General features: G+C 40.6%; 1 protein-coding gene across 4 annotated transcripts in view; it reads right to left on the bottom strand.

Moving 5' to 3' along the window:
* The window catches only part of SHTN1 (shootin 1), a 96,146-nt gene that overhangs the window by 35,874 nt on the left and 40,824 nt on the right, over nucleotides 1-19,448 (bottom strand). For all 4 annotated transcript variants that reach the window (XM_026494221.4, XM_057308259.1, XM_057308258.1 and 1 more), the window contains 5 exons: nucleotides 18,698-18,779; nucleotides 15,465-15,559; nucleotides 10,301-10,447; nucleotides 7,221-7,374; nucleotides 5,008-5,107 (listed from right to left, as the gene is read on the bottom strand). In XM_026494221.4, coding sequence (XP_026350006.1) covers nucleotides 5,008-5,107; nucleotides 7,221-7,374; nucleotides 10,301-10,447; nucleotides 15,465-15,559; nucleotides 18,698-18,779 — 578 coding nt within the window. The remainder of the gene's footprint in view (nucleotides 1-5,007; nucleotides 5,108-7,220; nucleotides 7,375-10,300; nucleotides 10,448-15,464; nucleotides 15,560-18,697; nucleotides 18,780-19,448) is intronic.

The following is a 19,448-nucleotide window of genomic DNA, read 5'->3' as shown; positions in this document are numbered from 1 at the left end:
AAAGTAAAACAGAAAAAAAAGTCAATATCCATACCTACAATTCAGAAACAACTATCTATGTAATACGTTTGAGGGAGAGGGAAGAATCGAAGTATTTGGGGATATTTTCAGTAAATATTTATCTGAGAAGTATGGGCATAAAAACATCTGAATCTGATTGACACAGAGCCGATACCTAAGGGATAAAGTACACTTAGACCACAGTCTCTCTGGTTTGTGTTTATAAAATCTGTATAAAATCCAAATCATGATAAATCTGACCACATTAAAATCTTAAGACCTCCATATATTAAAAGACACCATAAAGAATAAAAAGAAGGATGCTTGGCTGTCTCAGTCAGAAGAGCATGTGACTCTTGATCTTGGAGTCGTGAGTTTGAGCCCCACGTTGGGGGTAGAGATTATTTAACTTAAAAAAAAAAACAAACTTAAAAAAAAACTTAGAAAAAGAATAAAAAGAAACTCAAAGATCAATAACGAAAAGCATACAACCCAACAGAAAAATGGACAAAAGCCTTGAAACTCCCTAAAAGAGATGTCCAAATCTCCAAAACACACACCAAAAAGTGGGCTTGACCTCATTAGCTACTTGGAAAACACAGATGAAACCCACACTGAGATATTACTACACAGTCATCAAATGAGCAAGAAATTTCAAGTCTGATAATATCAAGTGTCGGTAGGTCTGCGGAATACCAGGAATTCTCAAACTGAAGACGGTGTATGAATTGCTGGAGGCACTGGGGAAAACCTGTTCGGCATTCCAGTGGAGCTGAAGACACACACAGCCTAGGAGCCAGGGATTCCACTGCTGTGTATCTTGCAGAAATGCAAGCATTTGTGCACCAGGATTCATTTACCAGATTGTTCGTGTAGAATTTCCATAACTTCCCTGAACTGGTAATAACTCAAATGTATAAGGGCCATACGGATAAACACATTTTCAGACATTTATAAAATGGATTGCGTATCCATGAATGGGATGGACTTCAGCTACACAACATAACATGGATGAATCTTACAAAATCACATAAGAGTAAAAAGAACAAGACCCAAATGAACACAGTAAAATTCCAATTATATAGTTAGGGAAAAAACCACATAGCTTTATTTATAGGAGTTTAAGGATATATACGTAGGCAAAAATTTTTTCTTTAAAAAAAGGATAAGAGGACAAGATCCTAGGCTACCAGTATTTTTCTGTTTCTTGATTTGGATGGGGAACCCATGATGTGCACTTTATATTACTTTTAAACTGGATGGAAGTTGGTGTACGTTCCTACAGATATATTATCAGTCCTCCCTCGAAAGTTTACAAAAAACCACAATGAACCGAGAGTTCCTCAATTCTTTCAACTACATTATAAATGTTCTTAGTGTGGTAAACCAGATTTGGGGAAACACGGTCTTGAGGACGCCAAGCAGGGAAGGCATAATGCTGCCTCTAGAAAAGGGGGCGCCAGGATGCACACGGCAACCCCCGGCTGAGGACACAACAACTCCATGTTTCTTAATCACCATAATTTTTAGATTTTTTTTTATTTCTTACTTCTGCCTTGAGATCTATTATTAATCTCCTCTCTAACTGCCTTTTCTTAAAATTCCCAAACACACTGAACAATCTCTCACCAAGCAAGGGAACAACAAAGCACTATGCTCTACCCTGTGAAGTTTCTAGAACTTACCAACAAGCACATTTTATTCCAGATGTTGGGAAAAATGAAATCATGCAAACTTTACTTGCGCATGTTCCCCATTGTGTCATTGAAGGCAGGACTAGTCAACGTCTACAAGCTGACATTCCGCGGTAGCGTGGGGCCTGGAGAGGGTTCTCCCCAGGCGGGGGCCTCATCTTATCCTCTCCCAACACTCTGCAGTGAACCCACCCCTGGTTCTGAAATTTTCAAGATTACAAAGCAGGAAGATACTTGTACTGCTCGGAATATTTGTATATATTTACATAAATGAAGGCAAAATCGATGTTCATCACCGTAAACCACCTAAATAGATGAGAGAAACTGCTAACTTTCACTGTTCGGAATTGAGGTATAAGCTGGAGACTCCTATGGTTCCGGGGGGAAAATCATCTGTAGTATTTTAAAAAGAGCCCTCTGTCAAGATGGGGCTTGGATTACGGATAAAGCGGGTCTCACAAGACAGTTTAGATCAGGATGAGACATCTGAGACCAATAATCCAACCTCTGGCTAAAACTGCCCCAGTTCACAGCCAGTTCAATCGAATGGATAAAAGTTTCAAGCAAGAGCCCCCAAAGATGGAACAGTTCGGTGGAAAAAATTCACCTTGAAATTCTTCAATAAGTGCTTCTCATGCCCACTGTGATGGTTAATGTTATGAGTCAGCCTGACTGGGTCATACTCAGGTATGTGGTCCAACATTATCCTGGGTGTTTCTGTGAGGGTCTGGGTAAGATTAACATTTAAATTGGTAGCCTGAGTAAAGCAGACTACTCCCTAATGTGGGTGGGCCTCACACAATCAGTGAAAGGCCTGAATAAAACAAAAGGATGACCCTTCCCCCAAATAAAACAGAATTCCTCCTGCCTGACTACCTTGAAATGAGGACATCTGCTTTTCCCTGCTTCCAGACTTGAATCGCTGCCTCTTCTGGGTCTGAGACTACACCACAGGCTCTTCTTGGGCTCCAGCTTTTCGTCTCACCCTGTGACTTGCCAGAGTCCATAATCATGGGAACGAATTCTTTAGAATAAACCTTGTATGTGAATGGACATGATGTATACACATGTATGTATGCGTGTACACACACACCCCTACTGGTTCTGTTTCTCTGGAGAACACTGACTAACACACCAATACACCCTACCTCTCTCCGCTGAGCCACACCTGCCCAGGACCCCTCCTGTGTTCACTACTGCTGATACAACATGACCGAGGTCTGACTTCTTGCTCACTTTCCTCTCTCCCACCCGTCCCCTGAGTCAAATGAGCAGGCCCTAGTATTTTTTCTTTTTTCCACTTTCATTTCTATCCATGATCTATGTCAGGGTAAAACAAACGCAGCTCAGGAACAAAGTCAGAAAAACCTTGATTAGTGGATTCAAACTCAATACATATGCAAATATATTTCTTTGACAAGAAAGTACACCTTACCAAAAAAAGTCTTTCTGCTGAGAAATTACATCTTATACTACATAAATTCATCTTAAAATAAAAATCGTTCATGTTATTCAATGAAAATTTTCTTTAAAGGGCCTAATAAAAGAGTTCATGCTTTAGACATACATAGTCTGAATCCTACATTCATTTCTCAGTAAAACTGTAAAGTGCTCTTTGGGAAAATATTCTACTTAGGTTATACTTAACTTTTAATTCCAAGGGCTTCGAGATTTGTGAGACTGAAAATTAAAGGCCAACAGCGAGACTATAATCGTGTTTTTAATGGTTCTCCTTCCTCATACACAGAAGTGACCTTTCTTATCAGCTCAAAATTCTACACCTTAGAGAAAGATCAAAGTGATGAATTTCCTATTTTAAATGTCAAATTCAGAATATCTCCAACAGATTTTAGGTACCCAGGACAGAAAGAATTTAAAATACCTGAAATTCTTTCAATGGACTCTTGGATTGATCACATGTAAAAATTATTTTGCCTTGACTACTTCAATGGCTCAAAGGAGATTATGTTATCCTCTCCTAAGAAAAACTAATGAGAATCTTTTTAAAAGGCAAAGCCCCATTTTCATCGTTGTGTGGGTGGAACATGCTACACATTCTATTCACACAGATCAGCGAAGGTGCAAAGTAGGAATAAATGGCCTCTCTGTGTGAAAGGATTAAACACATCACATGAGTTAATGAAAGGTAAAATATTCTAGCAAAATTTTAAGTTCCATTTGTTCGAGAATAAATTATACAGAAGCAGTTAACATCATGACATGAGGAGATAAGCTGTCACCATTGGCAAGCCAGTCGTGTCTTACGTAACTCTGGATGGTGGAAGAATGAAGAACCACAAAGGAGGCAAAACTTGCCTCTAGGTTTCCTGGGGTGGATTGTGCCTAATTCCGGCACTCAATACCACCAAGTCACCTCAGGCTTCAGAAAAAGTGAATTCTTGTCTGCATAGATGATTCCCCATCACAAGAATGTAAACATAATTTCTTCTTCTTATGGAAGGTTCTTCTCTTGGCATTATTAAAGGTTTAAATATGAGGTTAGGGATAAAACATAATTAGCACTCTGAGTTTAATTACTGGTGTGTGACAATTAGTACTGATAAGTTTTTGTTTCGTTTAGTACTTTTATTTTTAAAGTAAATGAACAAACCAGAGCGTTTTAAATTCAAATCAGGGCAAGAAAAGATTAAAAAAAAAATCATTCTGGAAAAGCTCGAAATTCCTTGGTCTTCCAGTGAAAGGAAATCCTAACGTCATGCGCTGAAATCGTAACACTAAAGTATCCAACTTCTTAACCCCATGTCCGGCTCTTGGGTTTGGAACAACCACATAGAATCCAGACATCTACAGCAGAGGAACGTGGCAGGCCGCAAGAATGTTTCTGCCAGGTGTCTCTTAGGGCCCTTTCTATATATGTTACAAGGGCCTTTAGGAAATTTTCTGAGAGGGGAGCCTGGGTGGCTCAGTCGGTTGAGCAGCTGCCTTGAGCTCAGGTCATGATCCCAGGGTCCTGGGATTGGGACCCACATGGGACTCCCTGCTCAACAGGCAACCTGTTTCTCCCTCTCCTCCCTGCTTGTGCTCTCTCTCGCTATCTTCAAATAAATAAATAAACAAACAAACAAATAAATAAAATCTTAAAAAAATAAAAATAGAAGAAAAAAAAAAGAACGTTTTCTGAGAGAAATACCAGCTGGTATGTTTCAGAGTTTTTACCACCCACCCCTCCAAGGACGCAACCTAAGTCAGTAGTTTTGGGTTCTGTTTTTAAGGAAGGGATCCCAGTAGCACCCACTTCAGGTTCTCTGACGAGGGACGACACAAGGCAGGGGCGACACAAGGCAGCGCTTACCGGATGGGGTTGGGGGGCGGAGGGGGAAGCGGCGGCGGAGGCGGGGGCGGCGGAGGTACGGAATTCTCAGACTGGTTCACGCGTTTCTGGAGTTCGTCAACTGCATGGAGAACAAGCGTTCAGAAAGGAGCTGAAACAAGCCACTTAGCACCTTTTACACACATAAAGGAAAAAAAAAAAAAACCGTAACCTCTCTCAAAATCAAGTTCTGGGTATTAAGACAAAGTTAGACAGCTCGGTAGGAAACCGCAGAACGTCTTAACCTTCGCATCATCCGGGCTGCGACCACTAATGCAAGAGGGGCCCGCCGTGGGTTACAAGAAAACGTTACTGCCTTGGGGCTGTATGTGCAGCTATGGAAAAGAAAAATAATTCAGGACAACGGCTGGACGGGTGGGAAGTAAGGACTGAGTAGGTTGAAGAAATATTTGTTAACAATGGCATATATTACTACTCAGAACACTAAGAAATTGTGAATACTTGACTTTTAAAGGGTATAGACCAGGAATTAATTTTAAAGATGACATTTAGTAATGAATTTTAATAACATACTTCCCTCCTCCATCTAATTTCCTTCAAAAATTGCAAATCCTGGAGTTCTGGGTTTTAACCAGACTCAGACTCTCAAATGTCTGTAACTTCAGAAACTTTTTGCTCTTCCGAAGGAGGATTCTGGAAATAGAATTTATCCACTCGATTCATCCATGTCCTTCACGAAGCAGGTATTTTGGCACCAACAATGTGAAAGGGTCTATGCTTGGTGCTGTTCAAGACAGTTTCTGAGTTCAAGGAGCTGGATTTCAATGTATATTGCAGATGCGAATACTTTGAATACGGGCTCCAATAGGCTCTAAGCACTGAACGCTGTTTGCACTCAGGAATGGCTCCCTGTCCCCAGCCATTCCTCTCTCCATGAATGACTGCACCCCCCAATGATCTGCCTGTGTATTTCTATTCTCAACACTTAAATAAGCAGTGTGGGCTATGCTCTCTGATGGCCAAGAGTCCTCTAGTTATTCACATGCATGTGTCTGTCTCTCCAAAGAGAGTTTGAGTTCCTCAAGGACAAAAGGCATGGTTTCTTTTCTTCTAGATTTCTTATACTACCCTAGGGTATGGCTGGCTACACACACAGCAGATACCAAATAAAACATACTCAAAACAGAATCTCAGGTTCTCTTTAGTGTCTGCCCCCTCCATAAATAAAAAAGATGGCTTTGGCCACAGGCTGTCTGGATATTCACTTAAAAAGAATGGCACACTTTTTAATTTTAGATCAATTTTTTAAAAAGTAAATTGCAATTCATTTTCATTGTGGGTTAGAAAGCACTGAATGTTTTTTAAAGGGAAAAAAGCCTACTTGATTCTTCTATATGGATTTCAAAATTCTAGTATAAAATTAACCAAAAATATGTCAAGTGAACATTGAAGCTGTTATAAAAGGGAACAACCTGCCTCCTTAAATCACCTACCTTCCAACAGAAACTTATTACTTATCCCTGTGTAATAATCCAATTCACACATTCCTGTCAAGCCTTCTGGAACTGAATGAATAAATCCTTTAACTATCCCCTGGTGTTTTAAAAGTTTTTCCACTGATACACATATTGTTGCCCATTTTATTGTTAGGTGTGACATTGAAAGTATTAGTTCACGGGTGTAATTAGACCACAGATAAGGGTTGTATGAACCTTAAAAGTTTAATTCTTTTTAAAAATGCACCCTAAGGGTCACCTGGGTGGCTCAGCCGGGTAAGCGTTGGCCTCTTGATTTCTTTGCACTCAGGTCATGATCTCAGTGTCATGAGATGGAGCCTGCTTCGGATTCTCTCTCTCCCTCTGCCCCTCCCCCCCAACCCCGCTCGCTCTCATGCTCTCTCTCTCTAAAAAAAGGAAAGAGAAAAAAAAATTCCCTAAAATGAACAAAATAAGTATTCAAGAATATTCCTATCTCTCCTATTTGAAGCCCTGAGAAATGCTAAAATGGTGGTCTTCTCAGATTAGAAGTATCTTTGTCTCTTCCTTCTGTATGGGAAGCTCACAAGTGCTCTGAATCCACAAAGAAGTCAAAGTGCTTATGAATCCCTGGAGCACGGTGGCCATTCTACCGAATCGATCTTGGTATTTCTGTATAGCATTCAGCAAGTGTCCTGGACTCGCTACAGGCCAGGTTAACAGACTCCTCAGACACAGTAGCCCACCGGACACTTTTACCGGAATGCTTTAAATCTCTGGCTTTCTCCTCCGAATTCTGGTATTTCAATTCCAATTCTCTTTTATCCTCTTCCAGAAGCCCCAACTGCTGTTTGAGGCTGCGAATCTCTCTGTGGAGCGCTGCATTTTCTAGCTGCTCTTCTAAGTCTTTCACCTGTAAATCAGAAAGACTTTCATAGCTTTTCCTTCGTCAAGGAAAAATAAAGGGGGGAAAATCAGTTTCCCTTTACTTTGCACTTCATAGCAAAGAGATACCAATCCGTCTTAAAAACCACACAAATTCTGGAGCATAGGTGATACTTAAAATACCAGCTATTTAAGTCAATATAAATTTATTGGAGACTAACGTCTCAGATAATTAGGCGCTGAAACATGGGTCAAAAGGGTAAAATAAAATCTAAGAAATTCATTTAAAACAGATTATTAGCTTCATACTTGTTTTCAAGAAAAAATTCAGGTAGCATGAAAAAGAACCCTTGGAGGGGGGACAATTTGGTAACAAGTGAAAGAAAGAAAGAAAGAAAGAAAGAAAGAAAGAAAGAAAGAAAGAGAGAGAGAGAGAGAGAAAGAAAGAAAGAGAAGAGAAGAGAAAAGAAAGAAGGGAAAAGAAAGAAGGGAAAAGAAAGAAGGGAAAGAAAGAAAGAAAGAAAGAAAGAAAGAAAGAAAGAAAGAAAGAAAGAAAGAAAAGAAAAGAAAAGAAAAGAAAAAGAAAGGAAAGAAGGAAGGAAGGGAGGGAGGGAGGAGGAAAGACTGCTTGATTCAGCAATACTACTTTTAGAACTTGCTTTAAGGAAATAGTAAGGGGTGCCTGGGTGGCTCAGTTGCTTAAGCATCCGATGACTCCTGATTTCAGCACAGGTCATATTCTCAGGGTCATGAGATCAAGCCCCGCACCCTCTCTCTCTCCCCCCCACCCTGCTCAAACACTTTCTCTCTCAAAAAACGAAAGAAGAAAGAAAGAAAGAAAGAAAGAAAGAAAGAAAGAAAGAAAGAAAGAAAGAAAGAAAGAAAGAAATAGCAAGACAAGTATTCACATGTATTCACTACAGTGCTCTTCATAACAGGAAAGAACTGAAAATAACTTAAATATCCAACGATATTATGTATTTAATAAATCATGCTGTGCTCACTAACTGAAATACTACACAACCATTTAAAATCACATAGTTGGGATGCCTGGGTGGTGTAGTCGGTTGAGCGTTTGACTCTTGGTTTCAGCTCATTTCGTGATCTCAGGTCATGAGACTGAACCCCGCACAGGGCTTTGTGCTCAGCATGGTGTTTGCTTGAGATTCTCTCTCCCTCTGCCTCTCCACCCATGCTCTCTCTCTAAAATAAATAAATAAATCTTTTAAAAGAATTAAAATCACAAAGCTCACTACACGCTGACATGGGACAATATGTTACCAACTGAAAACAAATCAGGTTGTAGAACAGTATGCATGGTAAGATCCCATTTAAACTACATTCATAGAACTATCCATTTGTGTAAAGTCTGGATAGGTACCAAGAGGCAGAATTCTTGGGTAATCTTAATTTCTTCCTTAACTTGTACTGTATTTTAAACATTTTTTTATTAGTAGCAGCATATGTTGCTTTTATCACCATGGAAACAGCACAGTGTTTAAAAGACAGCTGGAGAATCTGCAGGGGAACTTACAGACAGGTAAGAACTATTAAGGACCACACGCATGGAAGATTACACAGAACAACTGCATAGTACAGCAGAACAGTCTCAGAATGACTGATCGTAGCAATTCATGACTTTCGGCGAATCTTCGGTATCAGCTTCTCTCTCCTCCTACCCAACAAAGTACATATTCAACGACTGAGTCCCACACCTCAGTGCCATTCAGTAGGTTCTAGGCCTGTGTTATTTACTAAACGGGTTAACTACAACTAATAAGACTTTTCAGAACTGAAAAATTCTAGCACGAGCTAAAAAAAAAAATATTCCTTTATTCTCTCTTTATTTGAAATGGTAATTCTTGCATGTGGGGAAAGAAAGAAAGAAAGAAAGAAAGAAAGAAAGAAAGAAAGAAAGAAAGAAAGAAAGAAAGAAAGAAAGAAAGAAAGAGAAAGAAAGAAAGAAAGAAGGGAGGGAAGAAAAGAAAAGAAAGGAAAGGAAAGAAAGGAGGGGAGGAGGGGAGGAGAAATTAATTCTCTCCTCCCTAGTCTAGTCCCTGGTCCTCTTTCCAGGGCAACCACTGCTACCATCTACTCATCAGGAGGTTTTGCACATACACCAACATTTCTTATTGAGGGGAAAAAAAAAATCAGCCCTGCCTCAGGACCAACTTTGTAAAAACTTCAGACACTTCCAAGGACTCAATGTCAATATTATTGCTTAAAGAGACTTTGACAGGTGATAATAAATAGCAGCTAGCAGCCTTTTCTTCACAAATGCGGTACACCATAAGTAGTATAAATATTGATGTAATTTTTCTTACGTGGTTTCTTTAACCTCAAAGCCTTTGTCCCACCTCTTTGCCTCCCCCCCACTCCCGCCTCCTCTCTCTCTCACCTACCGCGATGACTCTCTTTTCTGCCTGGCGCACAAAGGTGGCTGTGTCAGTTGGAATAGCTCCACTCAAACAAAATAAAATAACCACTTAGGAAGTCTTAAACACATACATTTGTGCAAGTTTACAAAATCAGAAATTTTCTCTGGGCAAACAATGACTACTAGCATGGACTTTTCCTCCCTCTTTGAATAAAACTTGTGCCTTCCGGTAAGTTCTCTGAGACTAACGTACTCTCCCAGGGTACGCGGCCTCCAAAAACACAATCAACTCGCAGGTGTCCCAACTGCGTGCACTCTGCAAGCTCTTTCTGAGTTCTCTCTCTTTCCCTTCACTTCCTCAGACCTCTGGACAGGGGGAAGATTGTTATGAAGTCTATCGGAGTGCGCTATAAATTCTACTTGGCCACTAAATTGAGTTCATTTGTAGTTACTTTTTGCTAAAAAGTAAAAAGACGGGAAAGACTTAACGAAGGTCACCAAGGGAGCTGTAAGTGACCGGACTGAACCCTCTCATGTCTGTGGGTGTGTATTCAGACGCCAGAAGAAAATCTGTTACCTTTTTTTGATGCTGAATTCTCTCTTCTTCAAGTTGCTGGATGAGCTTTGCGTTTTCTTCTAAAGCTTTCAGAAGCTGCTGGTCAGGAGCAGAGCTCTGCAGCAGAAGGTGGCTCTGTCTCTTTAGCTTGTTCTGTTCGATGAACATCTGCAGGAGTTAATTACAAAGATGTACGTCACGGATCCACGTCACGGATTTCCTCCACTGAAAGTGGAGCAACAGAAAAGTACATGGAGTTTTTACTGAAAAGTTAAGGGCAATTTCTGAATTGTACAGTATTACAGTTTTACAAGTAATGACTGCTAGGACTTCGTCCATAACTTTCATGCAACCTTCAAGGACCTTCACCCTTGCCCCAACGAGGTATATATGCAATGATTGAGTCCTATACCTCAGCTTTTAATGTTTTATTATTGCTTTAAAATACATGAATAGTAATAGTACTGGCTAATATTGATCAAGAACTTATACCAGGTACTCTACTAAATATTTATATGTATTATTTTAATCCTTACATCAATCCTATGAATTAAATACTTCTGCTTTGAATAGGTAGAATTGACTAACACCATGTGATAGATACGGTGATGGTTTTACATATATCATATCGTCTAATCCCTAGAATAACACTGCCAGGTAGATACTACTATTATCCCATTTTTACTAATAAGGTAAGTGAGGTTTCAAAGCAGGTAAGCAACTTTCCCAAGAACACATGGAAGGGGCAAAACCAGGATTTAAACCAAGATCTGTCTGATTGAGAAGCCCAAGCTCTTAAACACCTGGCTAATCTCCTTCTTCTGGTATTTACTAAACCTAGTGTTTTGTTTTATACCAAATAGCTTTTCCCCAGTGATGAAAGTAGTTAACAGTCAGGAGGGTAAAGAAGAGGTGGGAAAAGGTAAATCAATATTTATTGGCCACTTTATTAAGCAACTTACATATATTATTCGTTTAGCTTTACAAGTTCACGTTTTTTAATACAACATTATTTTCTGTTAACCTGTTACTTCTTTTCCTTTATACCCTACACAAGTTAGCCAGTGGGTGATGCTACACATGAAAGGTTTTATAAACTCTGACATTAGGCCCACTTTATATTAGAGCTTCACAGTTTCAGATTCTTAACAGCATTTGTAAGGAACATTAACATTCTTCTTCCACCTGACAGCTCACTTCTGCGTGAGAATGAAAGGTGCCGAGAAGGCGCGAGGGGATGCATGTGCGTGCACAGGTGCTGAGCTCGAGGCCAGTGAGGCCACAAGCACCAACATGCTGGGGAAGAGTCCCCCACATCTCACCCACATCTCACCCACATCTCACCCATATCACATCTAGTCTCTGACATCTGAAACCAATGGCATAACTGAAACGAGCTATTTCGAGTTCCTATTATTATTACGGTCATTTTTTAAATGCCTTTTTCCCCTCTCACAACTTAATTCGGCTGGGGTCCCTTGCCGGTGGTCTTAGCAAATACCTCAGGAAGCCAACAAGAAGGCCTGCAAAGAGCAGCCGGACTCCCCTGGCTTCCCAGAGTCCTGTGGCTTTCCAACCAGCGAGGCCTTTCCCCAAGAGTGCTCGGAGGCCAGGAGCAGGCAGCGAGGCAGCCGACGGTGTGGCGACCAGGACAGACGGTGAGCTCAGCTGTCAAACAGCGCTGGGCTCAGGCCACCGTCAATCAGGGCGAGGCTGTGTCCCTCACTGCACTGCCTTTCCAGGCTTCGGTTCGCTCTTGGGGAAAAAGCGACAGTTCTCCTTCTCTACAAAGCACTCGGGAAAACCTGTTCAACTTAGAGAATTATCAATTATCTCAACTTGGTTATTTTAGAAAGGAAAGAGTGAAGATTATGTCTTGGGGATGTTAATAATGTGCATTTCTTTTGCAGAACCTGTAACAATTCCTAAATAATAATAGTATAAGATTAAAAGAACATATAGGAAAGAAACTCCTCTAGATAACCATGGTAACTTGAAAAACTTACTCACTAGACTACCTTTTCTAGACCTTAAGACACTAACATTAAATATTCCGTATAACACCTTCTGAAGATGTGCTTAAAGAAAAGTTAGTGAACAAACACTAACATATTTGGCTTTGAACCAAGAAAAGAACCTGACAGCTAGAGTTAGGGAGTAGTCGCTTATCACACAAATGACATCACAGGCGTCAGAATTTCCAAGACTATCATAAATCTTTTCAAAGAATGAAAAAGAGAAGAAAAGCTTATGTCATTTCTATAGAATTCATTCTTTCCGAAAGAATATTAAAATGTTATCTGTGTTGTCTGGGAAGAAAATAGTACTCATTACAAAACAGTCTCACGGCGTATCCAGACTGCACCCTGAATGAGGTATCCATGCCTTCGAACAAAGAAAACTACACTGACCAGCAAAATAAAATATAATTGAAAAGTACAGTTAAATCTGTCATTGAAAATTGAAGTTACATTGAAAAACTACAAAAACTTAACATAGGAAGACAACTGGCTGCTGCCTCCTAACTGAGGGGGAGGGGTACAGTTTTTGTTTTGTTTTTCATGTTGCCTTTTTTTTTCACCCATTTTTTCCCATCCCCTCACTGTCCCCTCCCCTCTGGCAACCGCCAGTTTGTTCTCTGTATTGACGGGTCTGTTTCTGCTTTTTTATTTGTTTGGTTTGCTTTGTTTTTTAGATTCCACAGAGAGGCAAAATCATACGGTATCTGTCTTTCTCTGACTTATTTCACCTAACCTGATACCCTCTAGGTCTACCCCTGCTGTCGCAAATGGCAAGATCTCATTCTTCTTTATGGCTGAGTAATAGTCCTGTTGGGGGGGTGGGTGTGCACGCACAAATCTTTGTTTTTTAAATGAACAAGTGGAAGAAGGAATGTGGGAGAAACTTCCCACATTTTCCTTTACACATTTAAGAACTGTTTGTATGTTTTACAAGGTCTATACATTCCTTTTGTAATAAAAATATAAAGTAAATTAACTTTACTGAGATCTAAGGCTCCAGACTACAAGCTCGAAAGGGGCAGGGATCATAGTTGCATTCCTCACCATTAAATTCCCACCATCAGCACCGTGTCTGGCTTATGAAGATGTTTGCTGAACACAAGAAAAACCAAAATGCAGAAGACTGGCACTTCTCTTGTTGAAACCAAGACCTATACCTTTTAGCAGTAGTTATCTGTTGAAAAGCTGAAAGTCGGGGCACCTGGGTGGCTCGGTCGTTTAAGCGTCTGACGCTTCTTGGTTTCCACTCAGGTCAGGATCTCATGGGTGCTGAGATGGAAACACAACCCCCTCCCCACTCAGCAGGAGTTTCCCTGTGCCCCTCACCCCACTCGCGCATGCTCTCTCTCTCTCAATAAATAAATAAATCTTTTTAAAAAAGAAAAGGCAGCTAAGAATCTGGAAACCATGCAAAGGGGAAGGTATATGGGTTCCAATCTAACTCTATTCTAAAGAACAGTTTCTGGGGTGTCTGGCTGGCTGAGTCGGTAGAACGTGCAACTGTCGATCTTGGGGTTGTAGGTTCAAGCCCCACACTGAGTGTAGAGATTACCTTAGAAAAACCAAAATCTTTAAATCTTTTCTTCTCAGTATTGTGTAGACGGAATCTAGATGCTGTAAAAGCACCAGGCACCCTCGCAAACCCTGACGCTTCCCGTAAGAGGAGTGCGAGCAGCTACCCTTGCTTTCCCTCCCCACGCCTCCGTCTGCTCGTGCGGGGGGGGGGGGGGGGGGGGTCACGTGTGGGCATCACCGTCTCCACTGGTCGCTACCAGGTGAAGGGCAGAGTACATCACTCATTTTCAGATTCTTAGCAGAATCCTGCTTCTTCCGTCTATCTTCTCTGCTACCGCACGGCCTCAAGTTTTCCTCGAGCTGCTTTGTATTCTAACGTCTTTCCACGAACAACAGGTGCAAAACTGAAAATGTCTCTCAAAATAAGCCCCCGGCATTCGGGTCAAAACAAGCCCACCTTTGCAGTCTTACAGCGGAGGCGCCTTCACGTTATCCCCAGTCTCCCTCCCCCTGACTGTTTATACGGCTGCAGCTTTTCCAAAGGGCTCTGACACACTCCAATATTTTTTCTCCCTTCCAAGTAATAAGAGAACAATTTTTACTCACCTTTCATTAAACTCTCTGAATAAAATGATTCAGAATATTTCAAATCACAGCTTCTCGGACGAAACCTTTCACAGAGTTCACTGCCAGCACAGCTACACTCGCGCGCAGAAAGACTCTGGCACAAAACCGTCATCTGATTTTCAAATGTCATTCCCATAACCCTATGCTTTGTCTTCCTTCAGCACCTTGGATACTTGAATGTTTTCCATTTCCTTAGCTACCTTCCTTCACCACCTACAATGTGCACGCAGATTCAAAATACTGAGACACGACGGAAATCTCGGGCAGACGAGCGCCCGATCACGAGCTGTTACAGTTCGGCCAACTGGGGCCTCATCTTCTCCCTGTAAACCAGCCCCAGGGCCATAGACCACCTCCCGACAACATGTCAACAAAGGGAAGCCGGAACATGAGAAGCTCAAAGCTTATGTCTGACATGAGAGGAAAACCATGACTCTGGTGAAAGGCTACAATGATGGATGTACAACATGGCAACGGCCCACAGCAAGTCCAAGAATCGACTCACATCGTAAGACCACCATCTAGCAGGTGAAGAGAAATATTAACACCATGATACTATTACTTGAGATGGTATTTGGAGATGTCACCTAGATTTCTAAGGCTACTGAAACAGAGATCCTGTCCTCAAGCTGGACTTTCCACCACCAGTGACAGGTATCCCTAAATATAATTTCTTTCCCCTATAACAGCATTTTATAGTACACAAAATCCTTTTGAGGAATTTCCATTTGATTTCAAAATCCACTTGGTTGGGTTGGTAGCATCACCCATGTTACAGATGGTGAAAGTGAAGCCCCAAGGAGACTAGGGCTGCTCTCAGGTCATACGAGTGACTGACACGGCGAAAATGTGAACCCAGATCTTCTAACACCAGGTTCAGTGAACTTGACATTATTCCAGAGCTGGCCTCCCTTAATTCTAAGTGGTAAGTTCTTATTCAACTTCAAAACATATTTTGACACGTCATCTGCAAAGTTCTTTAAGAAATACAAATTTAAAACTAGGTCTCTGTGGATACTTACCTCTTGTGCAAACGACTCCGCCTTCTTTCGAAGGTCCTTCTCCAGTTCCAAGTTTACCTGCATTTCCTCATACTCTTCTACCGCTAGCATGGACACTTAGGAAGACAAGAAAAGGAATGGACAATGTGCCACAGAGACGGTCAGGAATATGGATGAAAAACAGTGTTGAAAAGATTCTTTATACCAGCATACAAGCGCTCTCAGCCATTGCTGGTTGGAATATAAATGGATCAAACGTTTTTGGAGGGCACCTTGGCAATATGAATCAAAAATCTAAAACCATTCATACCCTCTCACTCGAAAATTCCACTTTCAGGAATGTACTGATTCCCCCAAGAGAATAAATCATGAACACATCCAGCAATAAAGCTCCGAGAATGCTCTCAGCATCGCTTCTGAAAACAGTGAAATGATCCAGATGGTCTCACATGGCAGACCCAGGAAACTACGTTATATACAAGAAACACGATTCTGCCATCGAAATGACACCGTAGAAGCATATTTATGGAACCGAAAGATATTCATGATATATTTTTTTTAAATGACTTCCTTTCTGTTTTTTACAAGCTACATATAAAACACATCGACAAGGCATTTCACAGAAGAGGAAACATGTGAAAGGCCAGTGAACGTGCAGAAAGATACTCATTTTCATTAGTAATCAGAGAAATGGAAAGTCAAAACACAGGCACCTTTTTAGACTCACGAAAGAGGGAACTGGCAAAAATCAAGACGTAGAGTTACACGAAGCTGGAGACAATACAGAAAAACGGGAACAAACACACTGCTAACAGGAGTGGAAATCTATTTAAAGAATAATCCGGCATTATGTACTTACGTTGAAGATAAACTCTTACATTTGGCACGTTTGTTATCTTAGGGCATGTGTACCAGGAGACGTGTATAAGAATTTTCATAACTGCATGACTTGGAATAGCAAAATCTTGGACAAAACTCAAAACAGCCACTGACAGGATACTGGGTCAATGAACTCTGGGACAGATATTGAATGACATACGATCCAGCGGTGAAAGTCAACATACCAGAGCAAAGCCCTTCCACAGGGAGAGACCTCACAAACACAAAAAACTGCACGGGGACATATGCAAGGTGACAGCATTACTGTAAGTTTCAAAAACATGCAAAATTAAACAACATGCTGTTCAGAGGTTCATACACACTTGGTAGGACTATAAATAAAAGCCACGATAAAAATCCAAGGGAGGGAGTTCAAGTGGAGATTGATGTTCAGGGGCTTGGAAAGTATCAATGGGTAAAGAGGTATTTCTTTTGCTGATATTTTTTCAGCTTCCATAAATGTTATAAACACATTTAACAAACAATTTAATGTATATACATGGTTTTCTTAAGGTTGGAAGAATATACACGATGTTAATAGTGCTTATCTTTGGACCGTTAACGATTACGATTTTTTTTCCTTTTCCTATTTGAATCTACGTTTTCCACCAAAAAAAGTATATTACCTGAATAAAAAGAAATATATATATATACATATATATGTTATTTTTAGGCATCCTCCATGTTTACAAAAAGAAACAGTCTTACATCCATTGAGGCCCAGAGTCAGAGCTCTGAATGAAAGAATCAGCGTAGGACAAAAATCTTTAAATAAGGGAAGGTCCTGTCAAATAGCAGCAACACAAAATCTTTGCTACTTTTTGACATTCTGTGGCCTGTTTTGTTAGCTAATGATACAGACAGGACCGAGGGAGTGACGACGCCGTTAGAAACCAGGCACAGCACAGGTAGGTATCACACTGGTCTCTCCGTCTGCCTTCACAGAGGCACTTTCAATCCTGAGCTGAGTCATATCAATAAAATCTTTAAAAAGGCCTCTTAATGGCTGCTTTCACACAATGTTCCGCCAGGACACTTCAGTCCTAACTGACTAAGGACTGGTTTGCTGTGTAATGACATAGAATTTCAGACTCCGTACTCTGTAAATCTACTGCTTTCTCAGAGGAAAGACGAACAGTCTTACTCCAGTAAAGCAACAGAAGTGGTGGTTTGCGACGTGAATTATACGTCCGTGAGGGCCAAATGACTTTCAAACCTATTTAAAAGAGAAATTTCACGAAGAAAACAAAGACGACTATGACTATCTGAAAGCCCTGGGCAACATAACTGGCGCTCTTTTCTAAGTCCAGAGCACCGTAATAAAAAGTGAGTTTTCACATGTCCTGGCCCTTTTAACTTGGATTCTGAAAGAAATCAGGTTGGTCCTCATCATGCACTCATTTATATAGTCTCTCTCTCTTCCTAGAGAGAGGGCTCGCTAAAGGCAAGATCCACGTGACTCATCTTTGCAGAACCCTCTGTTTCTAGCACAGTACATCAAGACCGTTTCTATCTTCTTAAATGTGGAACAAGCTGAGAAGTGTCACCATCTACCGTATCTCCCATGCTGAACTACGAGGTCTTTATTCAAAAATCTCAATTCATCACCCCGAGATGGAGAACTACCACCAATGACAACAGGGAAGGCTCAAAGATTTCCTGTACTCTGGCATCACTCCCTCGTCCTGAACCAGGGGACACAAAAACACAGCCCCCATGGGACCTGAGGCTGGGTTTTACAACAAGGTTTCCGTTTTCTCTAAGAGGTAGCCTTTGGAGAAATTTCCTTCTCACCGTGAGACCAGGTCTGCTTTTCATGATCAAGAGGATCATTTTCATGAGATTCATATAAATGATCATGAATCGGTCTCATCATGCTGGCTGCTAGACAGCTCAGAGCCAGACATGACTGACACGGGCAGGAACGCACGAGACCGCACAGCGAGCACGTGACCTTGTATCGCAATATTTAATTTTACTTTTGCTTTGCCCAATTTTCTATATTTTCTTCATTTAAAATTCTTTCATATCATGTCACATGTATCTGTGTAGATATTCTCTCTCCTCTGGATTGAAAATAACCTACCAAATAAATAAATACTGAGGGGAGAGCGAATACAGCCATGGTCCCAGGATACACTGAGACAAAACAGTGTTTTGGTTTGAAGTGGGTCGTAAATTCCTCAAGTGACAGCATGTTTAGAAGTCCCAATAAAATAACCGGAAAGGGAGAGACTTGTGGCTAGAAATCAGGAAAACCAAGATAGGATATTCTTGCTACAAGCCTTTTTAGGCACAGGTACAAAACAACACAAAATGGATGCAAACCAAATACATTACATCTGTATCTGAGAAAAAACACTGGAAACACCTACCTCTGTTGCATTTTTCTAAGACTCTTCTCTGTTCAAGAACTTCTGAACTTAAAGCATCTTTTTCTTGTTTAACTTTATTTACCTAAAAATGTGAGATGGTGAGGGAAGAAAACACCCAACATTGTAAAACATGACATAAGGGGACGTCCAATACACAAACTGCTATTCAACATCCAACATGAAGTTATAACTTAAAGCAGTAACTGGCTTTACTGTCTTGAGCTTTTATTAAAGTTGTTCTTAAGGCCTCACAGGTAGCTATTTAAGTTAGGATACACCTTTGGTAGAGAACTTATTTACAAATTCCAAATGGCATTGGTCCTTACCCATGTAAATGACTGATATTTTCAAGGCAAAAATCCAACTAGAAAGCACCCAGAAAATATACAAATCATGTAGTCAGAGAGCCAATACTCAACTTTGATCTTCACTTCAAACTGTGATGACACTTAAGGAAAACATACCTGAATTTTTTACACAAAAAATACTTTACACTTTGATGACTTCTGGCTTAAATAAAACACACATGAAAGTCTTCCCAAAAATCTTACATTTCTGAGATAATTTTGACATCAATCAATTAGAAGAGAATATCACGGGACCATTAAAAAAAAGAATGCAAAGTTACATGTATCAACGTGGGTAAGTCTTAAATGCACTACACTGAATTTTAAAAAGTAGGTATGAGGGTGCCTGGCTGGCTCAGTCAGTGAAGCATGTGACTCTTGATCTCAGGGTTGTGAGTTAAAGC

The sequence above is a fragment of the Ursus arctos genome, unplaced genomic scaffold, assembly GCF_023065955.2.
Source record: "Ursus arctos isolate Adak ecotype North America unplaced genomic scaffold, UrsArc2.0 scaffold_7, whole genome shotgun sequence".
Classification (NCBI taxonomy): Eukaryota; Metazoa; Chordata; class Mammalia; order Carnivora; family Ursidae; genus Ursus; species Ursus arctos.
The sequence above is the reverse complement of the archived record's forward strand: the minus strand, read 5'-3'. Positions and strand labels throughout refer to the sequence as shown.